Source organism: Schistocerca gregaria, chromosome 1 (genome assembly GCF_023897955.1).
Source record: "Schistocerca gregaria isolate iqSchGreg1 chromosome 1, iqSchGreg1.2, whole genome shotgun sequence".
Lineage (NCBI taxonomy): Eukaryota > Metazoa > Arthropoda > Insecta > Orthoptera > Acrididae > Schistocerca > Schistocerca gregaria.
The window spans coordinates 372,990,095-373,009,845 of NC_064920.1; the positions used below are offsets into that span (position 1 = coordinate 372,990,095).

At 43.2% G+C, this 19,751-nt stretch overlaps 1 protein-coding gene across 1 annotated transcript in view; it reads left to right on the forward strand.

Annotated features, from left to right (window-relative positions):
* LOC126348544 (probable G-protein coupled receptor B0563.6) overlaps window positions 1-19,751 on the forward strand; it is a 69,905-nt gene that overhangs the window by 35,916 nt on the left and 14,238 nt on the right. Inside the window, exon 3 of the mRNA XM_050002366.1 lies at window positions 10,408-10,676. Within this exon, the coding sequence (XP_049858323.1) occupies window positions 10,408-10,676 (269 nt within the window). The remainder of the gene's footprint in view (window positions 1-10,407; window positions 10,677-19,751) is intronic.

A 19,751-nucleotide genomic window follows, 5' to 3' on the forward strand; every position in this document is an offset into this window, starting at 1 on the left:
TTAATAAATTATAATTCTCGTTTCTTTTAATTTATGTTTTGCGGGTAGCCTATGCGTGAGGTTATGGAAACTGCTTCTAAACACAGCAACTCATTTTCCATAGCATAAATTCACAGTGGCGTTCATAATACTGCTTGTCATTGCTTGGAAAATTGGTCGTGTTGGAGCGTCGCGGCGAGCGACCATTTGCAGGCGATATCGTATCGCCGCAGTCTGTCGTTTGTGTGTTGGGCCCTTAAAGGCGGCCACACAAGTAACTGTATGCTTGGCAGGAACGTTTGTGCAAGCATACTTGAGCGAGCATGCACAAATTCTTGGCGCATACACAAGATTCAAGCATGCTTGTACGAGCATTAGTTTGTTTATCAGAAAATGTCGAGCTCAGACGACGATGAGCTGCCATTGACAATCTTTTCGCTTGTCACGAAAAAAAAGAACAGATAAAATGTGATATGTGAAGTGGTTAAAGAAACTAAGAACTTCCACATTAAGTAAAAAATGTCCATATTAACTACTCGAGATAGACACGATATGGAAACTATCTGACATCACTGTTGATTTTCTTCCCACTTTCTTCATATAATATTGTGTTTTTTAACTTGGCGTACAGTACAGCCTTTGTACAGAATGTAATTTAACAGAGCCAAATGAAAATTAAATCAAACCAGATCACTGACAAATGCTTGCACAAGTCTCACTATTCTTGGAACAAATGCTCAAGCATACAAACGCTTCAACGCTTGCATAAGCATGCACAATCGAAATTCGATCAAGCTTTAAGCTGCTTGTACAGTCCTTCTGCTTGCGCAAATTTATCCAACACAGTCACCAAGATGCTTGGGGAAGCACGCTTGTGCAAGAGTACTTATCAGGCATGCAGTCACACGTGTGGGGGCACCTTAAGAACACTTCCACAGATTTTTTTGGCAGAAGAAAAGACAAAGGATGGGTCAGTTGCACTACACGTAATTCAAAAACAACCTCCAGCCATGAAGTGTTTCGTACTTATGTATTATTTAGTCCGACTTCTGTCAAACACTACTTAGCACAAAAATTGTGTCGCGTTTGTGATCCGCGTGTATTTCTCGGTGAGAGCCGCTTCTACCTACAGACTGAACAAGTATGTTCATTCTAGTTACGACATAAAAAGTTTTACTGGTTTACGACACATCCAAAATTTATTTTCGGTACATAGAGTTAATGTTAGGGTGAACAGATGCAATTGTTTAAAAAGGAGGACAAACAGCTTCTAAAAGGGAGACAAAGGAAGAAAAAAAGAGGACACAGCAATGTGATGCTCAAGATCTAGGCCACCTGTGCAAGAAATTTAACATTTCAGTAACAAAGCAACATGCATTTCGTTTTATAGCGTTCAGGTAGCCAATAAGATTGCGTCTTTCTACCGGGAATTAAAACTAGTTGTCAATTATTACTGATGGTCAGATGGTGGTTAACTGAGCAATATAAAAAATTAAAAACGTTGATTGTGGTGATAGTGTGGCGTCAATTGTTTTGTTATGCCAACAACACGGAATTGTTTACAAACCGAAAAACGTAATACCATTCAACTCCATTCGACGCACCGTTACCGACATCTACAACTCAAGCAACAGCTGACGACATGTACGCAGCACTTTACCCTTCAGAATACCAAAAAAACTGAATGACTACGAAACAATGAAATAAAACCATGACAGTTAATCTGTCAAGTTATTTCTTACCTTTATTGGCCACTGAGACGTACGTTCCAGCTCCACATATTTTTCATTCCGCTTCAAATTCATTTCTCCCTTTCTAGAAAGCCGGATATTTGCATGAAAGGACATCAGAAAGTGTTTAGGCATAGCCAAATATTTTACGTAACTCACTCGGTTAAAAATTACACTCACAAATCACACGTGCACTACAGGAAGCCAAGCCAATACAAAGCGAAGACACGAAACGAACATTCTAAATAATCGATATTTGCATTCACTTACAGGTCGATCAACGATAACATCGACGATCCTGGTGCCACCTACTAACACCGCCTTCGTGCGTGTTTATCATGAAGGCTGTGCCAATAGTTAGAGTATTTAAGAAAAGAGCAATAGAACGGAACGAATTGTAAATTTAACTGTATTACGCTCAACTTTGCGAAAAAGCTGGACACTGTAAAAATCCGCCGGGACTCAGGACAAAGAGCTAAAAAGCAGGATATGTCCGGATTAATCCGGACGTCTGGTCACCCTAGTCAATGGTACTTTATTTCATTTTTAACTGAGCCACGCAGCTCAAAGATATTGTCAGCAGCACTTAATTCTATATCCAACTCACCTCAAAATAAGTTTGCTGCTGTCTTCCTTCAGACTTCTGGTTGATACATCTACTGATTTACATAACTGCCATTTTGCACTATGTTTATTCCTTCCCTAGTGACTAATACTAACTTCATAATCGATTCCCGAAAACACTATCGATTTCTACATGGCTTACGACTACGATTTTACGACGCATTTAATGATTTATTTTCGTACATAAACATTTTATAATCAATGCCTAAATATTTGAGAACAGTTACGACACAAGGACAAAAAAAAAATACAATTTCTTCGAACTCTCGCAGTCATAAGTTTGCACTTCACTACTTCGAGCAGTTCTGTTGTTGTGCAGCAGAGGGTACTGGCATACCACATACATAAACAGTTGTAACACTAGAATTTATGTGCGTATACAAATAAAGTAAAACAAGTAAAATTATATTCATCGTCGAAAACATGCAAGTGTCATCTTTACCGCTCCAACATCAATCTTTAAATTTTAAAACTAAAGCAGAGAGAGAGAAGTGAAGAATGAAATCACAGATGATGTTTTTTAATTAAGGTTGTGAGCGGCGAGGCTATGAAGGCGGGCGAGTAAAGAAGCAGTACCCTCGTAGCGACTTACATATTCAGATTTTGTTGATGCAGTTTAACGTCCCACCAGCTGTGTGCAGTTGCAGCCAGGCAGAAATTCTTAGTCAGCCTAGTAAACAGACGAAAATGAGGATGAGAGGAGTACATATTACTGAAAATCACGTTTTCTAACACTGAAACATTGGATATATTTCAAATGATTTGTGCTCAGTTTGCACTGCTTATGGTGCTATCTCCGAAAGAAATCGGAAAAGCTGATGCTCAAGATACTATGGTATTTCTGGCGAGAATAACCAGTTAATGTCAGACACTCGTACAGTTATGATTGTGAATCAATTTCGATCATTGCTGCAAAGTTTGATCTGTAGTCGATCGACCCTTTTATAAGCAAGATACAGGGAGTTGGTGAGCTTACTTACATATTTTCGTGACGCTAACAGAGTGAACACAATGGAGGGTGATAGCAGACTCGCCTAGATCGTGTTTTGTATAACACCTACAGTCAGTTGGCACCAGAAATGTAGCGCCTAATAAATTAGTCTACGTTCGCATACAATTCGACTAGCACCGAAATGAAATTCGCATGGAAATCAATTACGACTCTTCCGACTCAACTTCCCGCACAATAAAATCGAGGTTAATTTTCATTTTAAAACAAAATATGCTAAATTTTCAGCTTAATTCACTTTTTGTATTAAATTCAAGCGTAAAAATATGACTATGCAGTATTATTACCGAAGAGCGTTAATCACTTATTCACCACTGTACGCAAAAAATGAAGAAAGGTTAAGAAAAGCTTAACTCTGGAGAATTCACAGCTGCCCTTCTATCTTCTCTAAATAGATGCGGCATGTCTTAAAATTAAGCACCCCGCACACGGAGCAACACAAATGAAACTAATATATAAGAAACTATCAGCCTCGAGTGCGGTAATGAAACCAACCTTTACCTAGGTTTCAGTCCAAATAATTGAGCCTTCTTCAGAAGATTTACCTGAATCTAAAATTTGTCTAAGAGGATATGGTCTAGAAATAAAACTAAAACAGCTTGAATAGGTGTAGTCACATTTTCAAGCTGTTTTAGTTTTATTTCTAGACGATGCCTTCTGAGACAAATTATAGATTCAGGCATATCTTCTGAAGAGTGCTCAATTATTTGAGTTGAAACCCAGGTAAAGGTTTGATTACCGCAATCGAGGCTGATAGTTTCTTATATATTAGATTATCACGATTGCTGACTGGTCTTGTTGAAAGTACAAAAACAAATGAAACTGGTTGACGATGCGATTTGGTAACCGGTCACCTGCATATCGTTTTCTGTGTAGCTGAACAGGGTACCACAAACGGCGCGACTCCAGAGTGCCTCACCAGTAAAGGCCGATTCCCACTACAGCGCGGCAACGGCAGCGGCAAGCGTTTTCCACGTTGACGCGGCGGTTCGCGAAATTGGCGTTCCCATTTGGATGCGACAGACGCTAAAGGTAGCCAATGACGGATCGCTACTGAGGTATGGGGCGGGACTCACTGCAACGCCCGGTGCGTTTGATTTAACTATACCTTGAACCTACATGAAGGAAAGACGAAGTTGGGTCAAGACATGCTAGTTTTTTATTTTATTTACGTTGTACTCTTTCATATATTTCATTATTCATGTGTTCTTACTTCACCATAAACAGAGTTGATGATACTGTTCATCACTGTGTTACTGTCTCATTTAGAAATACCAATCGCCCCAGAACAGAAACTTACTGTTACTTTCATAGCAGCTTTTAGTATTGCAAATTGCAGTACATAAATCCAGTTTCCTTAAATAATGATACGTTATATGTTAGGTGGTAGTCATTTATTTATGACTAGAAACGTCTGACAGTTGAGCCTCGGTATTTGCTGTGTTAAGATCATGTATTTTAACCACTATGTAAGTGTTAATTATTGAAACTACCAATGAAGTAGTATCACCAAACTCAGCTCAGCAGGATGTGAGGTTCCTCTCTGTGCAACGCCCTATTTTATAGTATGTCACACAGAGAAACAACCTGTAATTATGTGAAACAAATTCCTTTTTTTTTCTGCTTTAACTAGAGTTGCGCTCTACCAAACTGCGGTTCGGTAGTTTTGTTACATTGCATAAATGACATAGTGAGTGTTAGAATTACCTGTAGTATTGGTGGCATTGTTGGGGAAAGAAACGTGAATGAATGTGTCTGAGAGAAACTGGTAGCGGTCGACTTCTTGTTTTTCGTTTTTTTTTGTTTCCTTGCTTTTGGCATAATTAGAACTGCATATAGTTCTTTGTTAACCGAGTGTTTAATTTATATCGTTACAAAATATGAATTGCATTTTAGAAGTAATAAAAATCAGTTGATCGCGTAACTTCTGAGCTTTTATGTAACCAAAACAGTTCGTTTTAATACAAATACAGTTTACATGTACAAATGTAAAAAAAATGTCTACATAATTATTATTGTTACTGGGTTCTCAGTAGAACTTTCATCACCATGATCAAAGGCAAGAGTGCCCTGTTATTACTGATAAGTGCGAAGGTTGTTTATGAATAACACAAACACGTCTTAGCTAAGCTCAGCGAAGTGTTGAAGCTGTGTTTGATATGTTTTTGTTTTAAGATTTGTTTTAATTTTACCTTTTTATCGAGAAAATTGTGTTTTCCAGAGCTAAAAGGTAAATTTGTATTATTTTTTATTTTTACCACAACATCCCTCTGTTTGTCATTACAGATCAATAATTTTCCAATAAAACTGATATTAAACATTGACAATTTCAGTTTTGTTATAAATACCGCTTATTTTTAAGTAACGGACAGGAAGATAACTGTGCAGAACCGAAACATTCCGCACCCCTCCATATATCAGCACTCAGTTTCTACACGGCTCATCTCTCCAGTTTCTAGTGGAATCTATCAAGATCCTGATCACATAAGGAAAGGGATCGTTACGAGGTAACGCCCGATAGGTACGCAACACACCTTTCGTACAGGTAACGCGGTTACAGTCTTAGCTGGCCAAAGCAACTAGCTGAACTGCTCTTGTCTACACTTACTGAACGTAGCCTGGGACAGTTTTAAAACTCTAGCTTTAATACTTTGAGCTTGCCCTTTCTCAGAATGTCAGCTATAGTTATGGGTTTTCGGTATTATTTCCTAAGAACAGTAGCCAAGATTTAATTATGATACTAAAGATTTTCCTTCTTCTGGATTACATGTTTTGTGCTTCTTTGAATGTTTAGTTTTTCCCCCTTATTTTTGAATGAATGTTAGGTTTTTCAAACAATATAAAAATATATGAAAGTCAAAATAATTTTTGTTTACCATTCTAGTCCACTATCCAATTTTCAGTAATCAAAACTTACAACCTAAAACCATAATTATAAATTATTGCCCTTTTTCACGTAGTAAAATTTGTTGTGTGATACACTCTGAAATAAGGCTGTTTGCACTTGTGAAATCAAAACGACAAATACGCACTTGAAGTCTGACGCAGTCCTTCTCGAAAAGTCAGAGTTATCGCCTGAATCGTCGATTCCTTCATCTTGACTGTCATTCTAAAAAAATTTTACTCCAATTCACGCAAAACTTCGTGATCCTCAAGATAAAGTAAAGCAATGTCTTTCATTTCTTTACGTACTGAACGAATACCTGGTGTCCTCCAGCAGCTTCATTTCATACAACAAACGGCTGCTTTTTAAACTAAATGTCCCTCGCGACACAATGTAGACCGACGCAGAAAGTGGCGAAACACTTGGCCCCTATGCTCCAGCCGCTAGTGGAAAAGCCTAACACACAAAGAAAGGGGTCAGGATACTTCCCTGACAAGGTGAAGAAACTAAAACTTCGACCAAACGATATCCTTGTTAGCTCTGATGTTTCTTTGTTTATCAAATGCTACTCAATGACTGTCTGAAGTATATCGGTTCCTTTTTCCCGCAACATATCCCCAAGCCCTTTCATGCATGTCTCATCACGAGCTATTTCCTGTGGAATGTCAACTTTTACGAACCGGTGGAAGGCGTTGTGGAACATTACGAAGCACAGGCGCTGGAATTAGCATCTTGTACACATAAGGTGAGGTATAGATGGTCGATGATACCTTCGTTGTGTGGCTCCTGGGTGAGGAAGAGCTCGGTTATTTCATAAGACACTTGAACAGTCTCCATCCCAACATTAAATTTACCGTGGAGGTAGAAAAGGACCAACAGGTAGCCTTTCTAGATGAGCTGGTCACGAGGTGTAGTGAAATCCTTGAATTGAGCATGTATCAAAATCGGACACACACGGACCTATACCTGCACAAACTGTCAAATCAGCACTCGATCCAGAAAAGAGGCATTATTAATACGTTCGTAACGAGACGAATATGTCAGCCGCAGCACCTCAGACGCGATATGCGGCACCTAGTAAGCGTTCTGAGGAGTAAGAAGTATTACAGAATGAAACACTCGGCTACGCGACACATCGGAAAAGAATACGTCGGATACGGCCTTTCTGCCATACGTTCCTAGAGTGACGGACAGAATCGGCCGAATGATGTGCAAAGGCGGCGCTAAGACTATTTATAAACCGATAAAGAAGATCAAAGAGCGTCTCAAATCAGCAAAGTAGAGAAGGGACCCGCTTGCAACGTCGGGGATATACCACATACATATGTGGAAAAGTCTACGCTGGAATGACTGGACGTTCATTTAACACTAGGATCACCGAAAATAAGCGGCATTGCAGGTTGGAACAATTGGAGAAATCGGCCGTAGCGGAGTACGCGCTGTGTGAAATTGACCGAATATAAAATTCGCCAACACGAAGTTCTTGCTGCAGAAAAGAACTGTCACACCCGCCTGTTCAGTGAAGCTATAGAAATACACAAGCATGACAGTAACTTCAACAGCAAAGAACAAAGCGTCTAGGCGAACGGATCCTGTATTCCCGTGCTGCGGCGAACGACCGTTGCAGATAGTAAGGGGAGAATCGCAGCAGTAATGGCCACGAAAAAGCCCTTGGATGTTGACGCTCCAGGTGGTTTGTATAACTGCGACCGAGAGCTCGACTCCAGTCCACCACCAGCAATGAAGGGTGAAGCTCTGACAATGGCAGCCAATCGTGCTGGCGAAACTTCAGAAAAATACCCAACAAACGTCGAAGAACCCGAGACAGAAGCCGACAATGTATAATGACGTCCTGTCGAGCCCGTCAAAGCGGGAAAAATCGTACCGTGTGAAATGATAACTTCGGCGGTCTACCGAAATTTTCTCGATCTTTCAATAGGCGGGACTGACAAAGTGTTAACACATTCTATCCGATTTTGACTTTAGTTTCAGACTGTAAAATAAAATCGACAAATAAAAGTTTTAAAGAGTGAACAAGGCACGTCGCGCGCTTGCACCAGCCATCACTAGAGGAAATTACCCAATGGACCAGAGAATCGAACACGAAAAATATCCATTTGAGTGGTTTAGTGGGGACGTTCATGAAAAACACACACTATTTAAAAGGTGCACCAAATTTACAACTTTGAAGATACGGCTATGAAATTTGGTACCATGCTTTAAATGAAAGTAATACGTTTATTGTTAAGATCCTTGGATTACGTATATTTAACTTCTGTTACGGAATTTAAAAATCTTATTTTCAAAAAATATGTACTTTTTCTCAGAAATTAGTCGAGAGATTTCTACAAAATTTTCTTTGTTTAATCTGTTTGCATATATTTAAGTGTTCTTATGAAGTTTTTTGGAATATATCGAATAGGAGGATATTAATAATTTTTTAATAATAATTCTGTAAGTGTAACATAAAATACACCCAAAATTCCAAGCACATTACCCCATATCCCAGCTTTCACTGGGAATTTCTAAATATTCTGTTGTGACAACATTTATTGAGTGTACAGAAATATATACAAAAATTCGTACTTCTAGTCTCCTAGACTCTGAGAAAAAAGTACATAAACTTTTGAAAAGATAATTTTTAGGAAATGCAATTTAAAGTTCAAAGTAACGTTTTTTCTCATGCCACCTCCTCAGAAGACCCTAGATTTCTATCAGGGTCTTCTTTTCCTCCAAGACTCCTGCTCTCGTTTCTTGTTTTCTCCTGTCTTTGCTTTACCAAGTCTTCAACTGTCTCTTCGGCTACAGAGAGTTGCTGTAAATCTATTTTTATCAATATGTCTTGAGTGAAATTTGGTATCTTAAAGCCTGTTCTCTCTAATACCTTCATCCTCCCTAAATTCTCATAATTAAATACAAGAACTACATCCTAGTTGCAATTTTGACAATTGTATCAGATGGAAATGTGGTTTTAGGGCATCGTTTTAATATGAGTGAATTTAGAGACTCATTTGGATTGTGGGTTTTGCCATGAACCCACTTTTTTAAATACTTATATGTATATAGTTGTGGAAATATCGGCCTTGTCCTTCTTCTTCTGTGCAGATGCACACTTATTCCCCAAACTCTTACGGGACTTGGTAAGAATGTCTTTCACTAGAAATGAGTGTGTTGTGTTGGGGTGGGACACTACGAATGAAGTGTGTGGTCATACAAAGTGCGAATGTGGGTCTCGCGGGAGGCGTGAGCGAGGTAGTCCTTGCAGTCGCGCTATCCTCTGTGTCCTCGGTGGCACAGATGGAAAGCCGGCACGGTAGCTCAGCGTGTTCGGCCAGAGAGCTGGTTGGCCTCTGTAATAAAAACGCTGAGTGGAAGGATCAACAAACGAACTTAAACGAATGTCATGTGGCGTCCGCAACGACCAAACCCAACGATCAACAACGAACAAAATTGAGAAAAAAAAAAAAACAGATGGAACCGGGTTCGAGTCGCGGTCAGGGCACACATTTTCACCTGTCCCCGTTGATATATATCAATGCCCGTCAGCAGCTGAAGGTATTAATATAATTCTAATTCTACTTTTTTAGAAGTTCAGAGGCGCGCAGAAACCTGTAAGTAGGCTTGGTAACATCCAGGATACAATTTGGAAGCATTTGTATCTGAATGTAAGAGATGTTACACCTCTGAACCTGTAAATATTTACATAATCTGATGTGGCACAGGCGATGAATGGCATGTTCGTCTGTTGACACCATGTGGAAACATGTAGCCCATACTGCACTTTTCATCTCACTTCCACTGGACAGCGTCCGTCTGTTAGCCTTGCCATCTCCGTCCGTAGCGCAAGGCAAATCCAGAATCGCTTCTTCATTTTAAAAAAAGCTGCAGTTGTTCGCTGAGCTAGTGTTACTTCGAAAAGTGTCCGTGGCAGGAAGGTCGCGTCACACATCTGATTATTTTTCAGGCACTTCGGATGCGAGTTCATCATTGAAACTAAGAGAACTTGTTGCCCATCAGTTCTACTAATAAATAAAAAATAAAATGAAAATTTACATTTTCGGCCAATTTCTTTCACGAGCGTCCCCCCTAGACTCTTGCTGTCCATCAGTTCTAATAATAAACAAAAAATAAATTGAAAATTTACATTTTCACGAGTGTCCCCCCCTGACTGTTTCCCGCAGGCGTGGGCGTGATGATGCTGCTGGCGCTGACGGTGGAGCGGTACGTGTCGGTGTGCCGGCCGGGCCGCGCGCGCGCGCTGTCCGGGCCGCCGCGGCTGCCCGTCGTGCTGATCCCGCTGCTCACGTTCGCCGCCTACATGCCCACCGCCTTCCGCTGGCGCCTCAGCGCCTGCACCGACCCGTCCTCCGGTGGGCTGCTCTACCGCCGCGTCGCCAACCACCTGCTCGAGGGCTCTCTGCTCTACGACGTCTACAAGGTCGCGTTAGAGGTACACACCTGCCACTTTCTCCTCTCTTATTCATTTACTCTGATGAGCCACAAACACTGTGACCACTACACCGCGAAACATTGTGGCCACTGAACACCGTGAGCCTGAATGTCGCTTAGTGACGGCTGCAGACACGCGTCAGCTGGCCATTAAATTTGCTACACCAAGAAGAAATGCAGATGATAAACGGGTATTCATTGGACAAATATATTATACTAGAACTGACATGTGATTACATCCTTACGCAATTTGGGTGCATAGATCCAGAGAAATCAGTACCCAGAACAACCACCTCTGGCCGTAATAACGGCCTTGATACGCCTGGGCATTGAGTCAAACAGAGCTTGGATGGCGTGTACAGGTACGGCTGCCCATGCAGCTTCAACACGGTACCACAGTTCATCAGGAGTAGTGATTGGCGTATTGTGACGAGCCAGTTGCTCGGCCACCATTGACCAGACGTTTTCAGTTGATGAGAGATCTGGAGAATGTGCTGGCCAGGGCAGCAGTCGAACATTTTCTGTATCCAGAAAGGCCCGTACAGGACCTGCTGAAATGTAGGGTTTCGCAGGGATCGAAAGAAGGGTAGAGCCACGGGTCGTAACAAATCTGAAATGTAACATCCACTGTTCAAAGTGTCGGCAATGCAAACAATAAATGACCGAGACGTGTAACCAATGGCACCCCATACCATCACGCCGGGTCATGCACCAGTATGTCAATGACGAATACACGCTTCCAATGTGCGTTCGCCACGATGTCGCCAAACACGGATGCGACCATCATGATGCTGCAAACAGACCCTGAATTCGTCCGAAAAAATGACGTTTTGCCATTCGTGCACCCATGTTCGTCGTTGAGTACACCATCGCAAGCACTCCTGTCTGCGATGCAGTGTCAAGGGTAACCGCAGCCATGGTCTCCGATCAGATAGCCCATGCTACTGCAAACGTCGAAGAACTGTTCGTGCAGATGGTTGTTGTCTTGCAAACGTCCCCAGCTGTTGACTCAGGGATCGAGATGTGGCTGCACGATCCGTTACAGCCATGCGAATAAGATGCCTGTCATCTCGACTGCTAGTGATACGAGGCCGTTGGGATCCAGCACGGCGTTCCGTATTACCCTCCTGAACACACCGATTCCATATTCTGCTAACAGTCATTGGATCTCGACCAACGCGAGTAGCAATGTAGCGATACGATAAACCGCAATCGCGATAGGCTACAATCCGACCTTTACCAAAGTCGGAAACGCGATGGTACGCATTTCTCCTCCTTACACGAGGCATCACAACAACGTTTCACCAGGCAACGCCGGTCAACTTCTGTTTGTGTATGATAAATCGGTTGAAAACTTTCCTCATGTCAGCACGTTGTAGGTGCCGTCACCGGCGACAACATTGTCTGAATGCTCAGAAAAGCTAATCATTTGCATATCACAGAATCTTCTTCCTGTCGGTTAAATTTCGCGTGTGTAGCACGTCATCTTCGTGGTGTAGCAATTTTAATGGCCAGTAGTGTATTACAATCTTTGACGGATGATGGACACGGGTAAATGAATAGCCATTTATTGAAAGGGTAAACGTCACTTTTTTATCATTTTTCTCTTACTGCCTGATTATGAAACACTAAAGGTAGGCCTATAATTCTATGCTAAAAGGACAGTAATACACTGAAAAGCCAAAGTAACTGGTACACCTGCCTAATATCGTGTAGAGCCACTGCGAGCACGCGCAAGTGCCGAAGCACGAAGTGCTATAGACTCGACTAATGACTGAAGTAGTGCTGGAGGGAACTGACACCATGAATCTTGCAGGGCTGTCCATAAATCCGTAAGAGTACGAGCTCTTCTGAACAGCAGTATGCAAGTCATATTCAATAATGTTCATGACTGGTGAGTTTGGACCCAGCAAAAGAGCTTAAACTCAGAAGAGTGTTCCCGGAGCCACTCTGTAGCAATTCTGGACGTGTGGGGTCTCATATTGTCCTAGTGGAATTGCCCAAGTCCGTCGGATTGCACAATGGACATGAATGGATGCAGGTGATCAGACTGGATGCGTCACCTGTCAGAGTCGTATCTAAACGTGTTAGGGGGCCCATACCACTCCAACTGCACACGCCGCACACCATTACTGAGCCTCCGCCAGCTTGAACAGTCCCTTGCTGATATGCAGGGATCATGGATTCATGAGGTTGTATCCATAACTGTACATGTCCATGCGCTCGATTCTACACTCCTGGAAATGGAAAAAAGAACACATTGACACCGGTGTGTCAGACCCACCATACTTGCTCCGGACACTGCGAGAGGGCTGTACAAGCAATGATCACACGCACGGCACAGCGGACACACCAGGAACGCGGTGTTGGCCGTCGAATGGCGCTAGCTGCGCAGGATTTGTGCACCGCCGCCGTCAGTGTCAGCCAGTTTGCCGTGGCATACGGAGCTCCATCGCAGTCTTTAACACTGGTAGCATGCCGCGACAGCGTGGACGTGAACCGTATGTGCAGTTGACGGACTTCGAGCGAGGGCGTATAGTGGGCATGCGGGAGGCCGGGTGGACGTACCGCCGAATTGCTCAACACGTGGGGCGTGAGGTCTCCACAGTACATCGATGTTGTCGCCAGTGGTCGGCGGAAGGTGCACGTGCCCGTCGACCTGGGACCGGATCGCAGCGACGCATGGATGCACGCCAAGACCGTAGGATCCTACGCAGTGCCGTAGGGGACCGCACCGTCACTTCCCAGCAAATTAGGGACACTGTTGCTCCTGGGGTATCGGCGAGGACCATTCGCAACCGTCTCCATGAAGCTGGGCTACGGTCCCGCACACCGTTAGGCCGTCTTCCGCTCACGCCCCAACATCGTGCAGCCCGCCTCCAGTGGTGTCGCGACAGGCGTGAATGGAGGGACGAATGGAGACGTGTCGTCTTCAGCGATGAGAGTCGCTTATGCCTTGGTGCCAATGATGTTTGTATACGTGTTTGGCGCCGTGCAGGTGAGCGCCACAATCAGGACTGCATACGACCGAGGCACACAGGGCCAACACCCGGCATCATGGTGTGGGGAGCGATCTCCTACACTGGCCGTACACCTCTGGTGATCGTCGAGGGGACACTGAATAGTGCACGGTACATCCAAACCGTCGTCGAACCCATCGTTCTACCATTCCTAGACCGGCAAGGGAACTTGCTGTTCCAACAGGACAATGCACGTCCGCATGTATCCCGTGCCACCCAACGTGCTCTAGAAGGTGTAAGTCAACTACCCTGGCCAGCAAGATCTCCGAATCTGTCCCCCATCGAGCATGTTTGGTACTGGATGAAGCGCCGTCTCACGCTGTCTGCACGTCCAGCACGAACGCTGGTCCAACTGAGGCGCCAGGTGGAAATGGCATGGCAAGCCGTTCCACAGTACTACATCCAGCATCTCTACGATCGTCTCCATGGGAGAATAGCAGCCTGCATTGCTGCGAAAGGTGGATATACACTGTACTAGTGCCGACATTGTGCATGCTCTGTTGCCTGTGTCTATGTGCCTGTGGTTCTGTCAGTGTGATCATGTGATGTATCTGACCCCAGGAATGTGTCAATAAAGTTTCCCCTTCCTGGGACAATGAATTCACGGTGTTCTTATTTCAATTTCCAGGAGTGTATTTGAAACGGTACTTGTCCGACCAGACAACATGTTTCCAGTCTCGGTGTTGACGGGCCTAAGCGAGGCGAAAAGTTTTGCGTCGTGCAGCCATCAAGGGTACACGAGTGGGCCTCCGGCTTCGAAAGTCCACATCGATGATGTTTCGTTGAGTAACAGCTGACAGTTACTGAAGCCCCAGCATTGAAATCTGCAGTAATTTCCGAAAGGTTTGCATGTCCGTCACGTTGAACCATTCCCTTCAGTCGTCTTTGGTCCCGTTCTTGCAGGATCTTCTTCCGGCCGCAGCGATGTCGGAGATTTGATGCTTTACCGGATTCCTGATATTCACAGTTTCACTCGTGAAACAGTCGTACAGGAAAATCCCCACTTCATCGCTACCTTAGAGATGCTGTGTCCCACTGCTCGTGCGCCGACTATAACACCTCGTTCAAATTCACTTCAATCTTGATAACGTGCCATTGTAGCAACAGCAACCGATCTAACAACTGGGCCAGACACTTCTAGTCGTACATAGGCTTTACCGTCCACGGTGCCGTATTCTACCTGTTTACATACCTCTGTATTTGAATATCAATGCCTATACCACTTTCTTTGGCGCTTCAGTGTGTCTTAATTGCAAGTAATTTTAAAATGCTGTTGTTTCCATCATATTTAGTTAAAAGGACAAATATTCTGGACATCCGCCTTTTTATCAAAATATTTCGTGTTACCTTGTTACCGAATTGACAATGTGTTTTGACGGCTGTTAGTGAAGAGCACAATAATGCATTATAAAATCTGGATTACTGTGGTTCAAATTTACTGTCTGAAAGCACATTCAGCACCATGGTTTTCTAAGATGAAAATATATATTTTCTTGGAGGGAAAAGTAAATCAAACCCTCAAATCAATACGAGAAATACACTGAGGTGATAAAAGTCATGGGATAGCGACATGCAAGTACACAGATGACAGTAGTATCGCGTACAGAAAGTATGAAAGGGCAGACCATTGGCGGAGCTGTCATTTGTACTCAGGTGATTCTTGTGAAAAGGTTTCCGACGTGATTAAGGTCACACGACAGGAATTAACAGACTTTGAACGCCGAATGATGGTTGGAGCTACACGCATGGGACATTCGACTTTGGAAATCGGTAGGGAATTCAGTATCCCGAGATGTCCAGCGTCAAGTGTGTGTCGAGAATACCACTTTTCAGGCATTACCTCTTACGACGGACAACGCAGTAGCCGTCGGCCTTCTCTTAACAACTGAGAGCAGAGGCGTCTGCGCAGAATTGTCAGAGCTAATACTCAAGTAACACTGCGTGAAATAACTGCAGAAGTCAACCTGGGACGTACGACGAACGAATGCGTTAGGACAGTGCGGCGAAATCTGGCGTTAAAGGGCTGTCCAGCAGACTTCCGACACGAGTGCCTTTGATAACAGCAGGACTTCGCCCGCGCTGCTCTACTGGGCTCGTTACCGTATCACTTGGACCCTAGAAATGCCTGACCTGGTCAGATGAGTTCCGATTTTAGTTGGAAAGAGCTGCTAGTACGTTTCGATTGTGTCGCAGACCCCACGAAGCTGTGGACCCACGTTTTAAACAAGGTATTGTGCGAGTCGATATTGGCTACATAAGGGTGTGGGCTGTGGTTACATGGAATGGACTGTCTTCTGGTCCAACTGTACCGATCATTGACTGGAATGGTTATGTTCAATTACTTGGAGACTATTTGCAGCCATCCATGGACTTCAATTATGGATGAGAATGCGCCTTATCCGTGGGCGGCAATAGTTTGCGATTGGTTTGAAGAACATTATGGTCAGTTCGATTGAATGATTTGGCCACACAGAAAGCCTGACATGAATACCATCGAAATTTTATGAGATATAATCGAGAGGTTAGTTCGTTCACAAAGTCCTGCACCACCAACACTCAGTTATGGATGGATATACAGACGTGTTCAAATTATTAGACATTTATTACACACTTACATCCACATACAGATTATATTTGTAGATTCAATACTTTGTTCTTAAACAACATTTTTTTCCTATTTGGTACGGTTTTATTAACTTTTCACATAGCATTTAAATATCATTGTCATGGTACCAGATTTCCACTAGTTCCTCCCTGAGATCTTCGTTTACTGGCTATTGTAAATTTCCTTATCCTCCGTTCCACAATAGCCCACAAATTTTTAATTGGGTTCATATCAGGGCTATTCCCTGATCAGGGCAACACTTTTCAGTTGCTTCCCTTCCACGTACTTGGAAACACTTTTGGCTTCGTAGCAAGGTGCCCCATCATGCATAACCACTCATTTATTTGGGGGAAAAGTAACCTTTCAAAGATTTCTTTACACTGTTCTTGCCTCACTGTCCCTTCAACAATGTGTAATCTGCCAAGACTTTTGACAGGCATCACACGCCAGACCAAACAGGAAGTTGGCTGCTTCACACATTGCTGCACACACACAGCTTTGAACTGTTCTCCAGGTCTGCGACGAACATACTGGCTGCTTTCTTCAATCACAGTGAATACAGATTCATCACTGAAGAATACCTGAAGCATGTGTACAAAATTTCAAGTTAGAAAAGTTAGGAATAGTAGCGTAGGAGACCTCAACAGTCCCAAAATTCAAATGTGCATTTCTTCAGTGTCAATAAAACCTCACAATTTCAAGCCAAAACTCTTAACTTTAGAGATCACACCCACTTAATTTACCATATCATTGCACATACCTTAGCCAAGTCCTCGCTTGTCAACTTCTGAAATTGTTTAGCCGACTGCAGTTTTTGGTTTTGATAGCAGGTGTGATTTTCTGTTTCTTCCTTGGTCGGCATGCCTTTAAACCACATTCAAACAGCCTCCTCCTCACTGTCATGGGTGAAACTTCAACACCCAAACCTTTCAGCTGATGGCTCACGTCTGTGGAAGTAAGTTTAAAGTTCATTGTTGGCACGTTTGTAGGTCTTCTCATTGTTCTAGGACTGATTTTTCTTTTACATTCACATTTTCCTTTCCTGTTGGCTCTTATTCACCGCAATTCTGCACTGAAAGTTTGATTGTGCTGGCCGTTTTCTGTGATATTTTTATTCTGTCAGCAATTTCTTGCTGTGTATAAAGATTTTCAGCAAGAAGTGCTACCACAGCCGAAACTTCACAAGGTGAAACATCTTTTGTCTTCCCCATCACCTCACTTTCTTTGGAAACTCCACGGTTTATTCCTATAGCTAAAAACATGCAAGTTCACAAGCTATATAATGTCTTGTTAATGTAGCAAGAAGTTGATAGAATAAATAACAAGCTGAAGTACACCACAGAAACATGAAAATTACAGTAAACACAGTTTCACAATAAACACAGTTCAAACACAGACAACTAACACCAACACAATGTGGGGGGGTGGGGGGAGTAAGACATGTTACCAACTGTGAAAAATTCAGTGATCTGTGAGTTGATTAGAAGGGAAATTTCGTGGCATCAATCAAACCATTAAAACAAATCAGTTATTACACTTTGCTCTCCTTATTTTACACCAGAAAACTTAAGAGTATCAAAAATAACCGTTTACTCTAATAATTTGAACAAGACTGTAGAGGCAGCATGGCTCAGTATTTCTGCAGGGGATTTCCAACGACATGTTGAGTCCATACCATCTCGAGTTGCTACTCTACGCAGGAAAAAAGGAGGTCCGACAGGATATTAGGACGTATCTCTTGACTTTCGTCACTTCAGTGTATTATGAATGAAGTGCGGATGTGAAGAGGGCGCCATGCAAGAACAGTCAGAATCAAGCTGTAGTGGTATAGAGTCCATAGTTTTCGGAGCCGCTACGTTGACGGGTGGAAGTCTCGATGATGCTCAACGCCAGCGGCAGTGGTCTCGCGGTTCTAGGCGCGCAGTCCGGAACCGCGCGAGCGCTACGGTCGCAGGTTCTAATCCTGCCTTGGGCCTAGGTTAGTTAGGTTTAAGTAGTTCTAAGTTCTAGGGAACTGATGACCTCAGCTGTTAAGTCCCATAGTGCTCAGAGCCATTTGAACCCTTTGACGCTTAACCCTCACATGTACGGAAGGCAGTAAAAATATGTGACACGTAAAGCTTTACCTGGAAAGCTTGGAGCAATTTCAAACAAACAAGGTACGAATATGACTTACGATCTGATAAAAGATAGTATCACATTAGGACACCCCATGTGTTGGGAGTGGGGAAGGTAAGGGACTGACATATTAGCATACTCCAATATTTGGAGAAACTCCGATCACACGTAGTACACATATGGTTGCCTGTATAGATAAACATACTGTGCAGCAGGGCACCTCTAGCATTCCTTTTGGTAGGAGTGTCGATAGGGAAGTTGTGACCTGTACGATTCATGTTGGAATGCATGGAGAAATTTTAACGAAACTTGGAAAGGGAGGAAGATTAAGGCTAATGTCCCGCGAACGCTCCCATCATATACCTTAAGTGATGGAGGTAAATCACGGAAAACCAAAATGTGGATGGCTGGATAGGTATTTGAACCGCCGCCCTCCAGAATGCGAATCCTGTGTCTGGACCCCAACCTCATTTCGCTCGGTAAACTAACTTAGCACAAACGCGACTTACTCTGTAAAAAAATTCTGCTGGGGAAGTGGGAGTAGGGGGATCGCACATAGCCAGCGTCGCTAGGAATGGGAGTGGGGGATAGCAAGAAGGTGACAAGTAATCTGAAACAACAGACATTAGTGCCCCGTCCGCTGTATTTGGCGTTGCTAGATTGACAACTGACATTTAGGGGTGGATGTGTGATTGATTTCTGCTCTTATTTCACGCAGTGTTGCTTGCCAGTTAGCACTGAAAACTCTACGCAAACACCCCTGCCTGCTCTCGGCTGTTAAGTGAAGGCTGTCAACCACAGTGTTGTCTGTGGTGAGAGGTAATGCCTGAAATTATGTATTCTCCGCACAGTCTCGACACTGGAGATGTCGGAATATTGATTTCCCTAACGATTTCGAAATTGAAAATCCCATGTGTGCAGCTCCAACTACCATTCCGCTGTTAATTCCTGTCGTGCGGCCATGTTCACGTTGTAAATCCTTTCACATGAATCAGCAGAGAACAAATGACAGCACCACCAATGCATGTCCTTTTAAATACACATCAAAAAAAAGTTTTTAATCGCCTCTGTTCCGACAGTTCAGGAACCTGTACAGAATATTGGAATAGAGATCAACATAACATTATTTCCGCCGTTTTTGTTGCTAATGAAAAGCATACATTGCATGTTGTACCACCATACAGAGAGAGGTTCAGAGGTGGTGGCCCAGATTGCTGTACACACTGGTACCTGTAATGCCCTGCAGCAGCACATCCTCTGGCATTGGTGCATGTCTGTATTCATCGTGGCATACTATCCACAAGTCATCAATGCACTGTTGGACCAAATCATC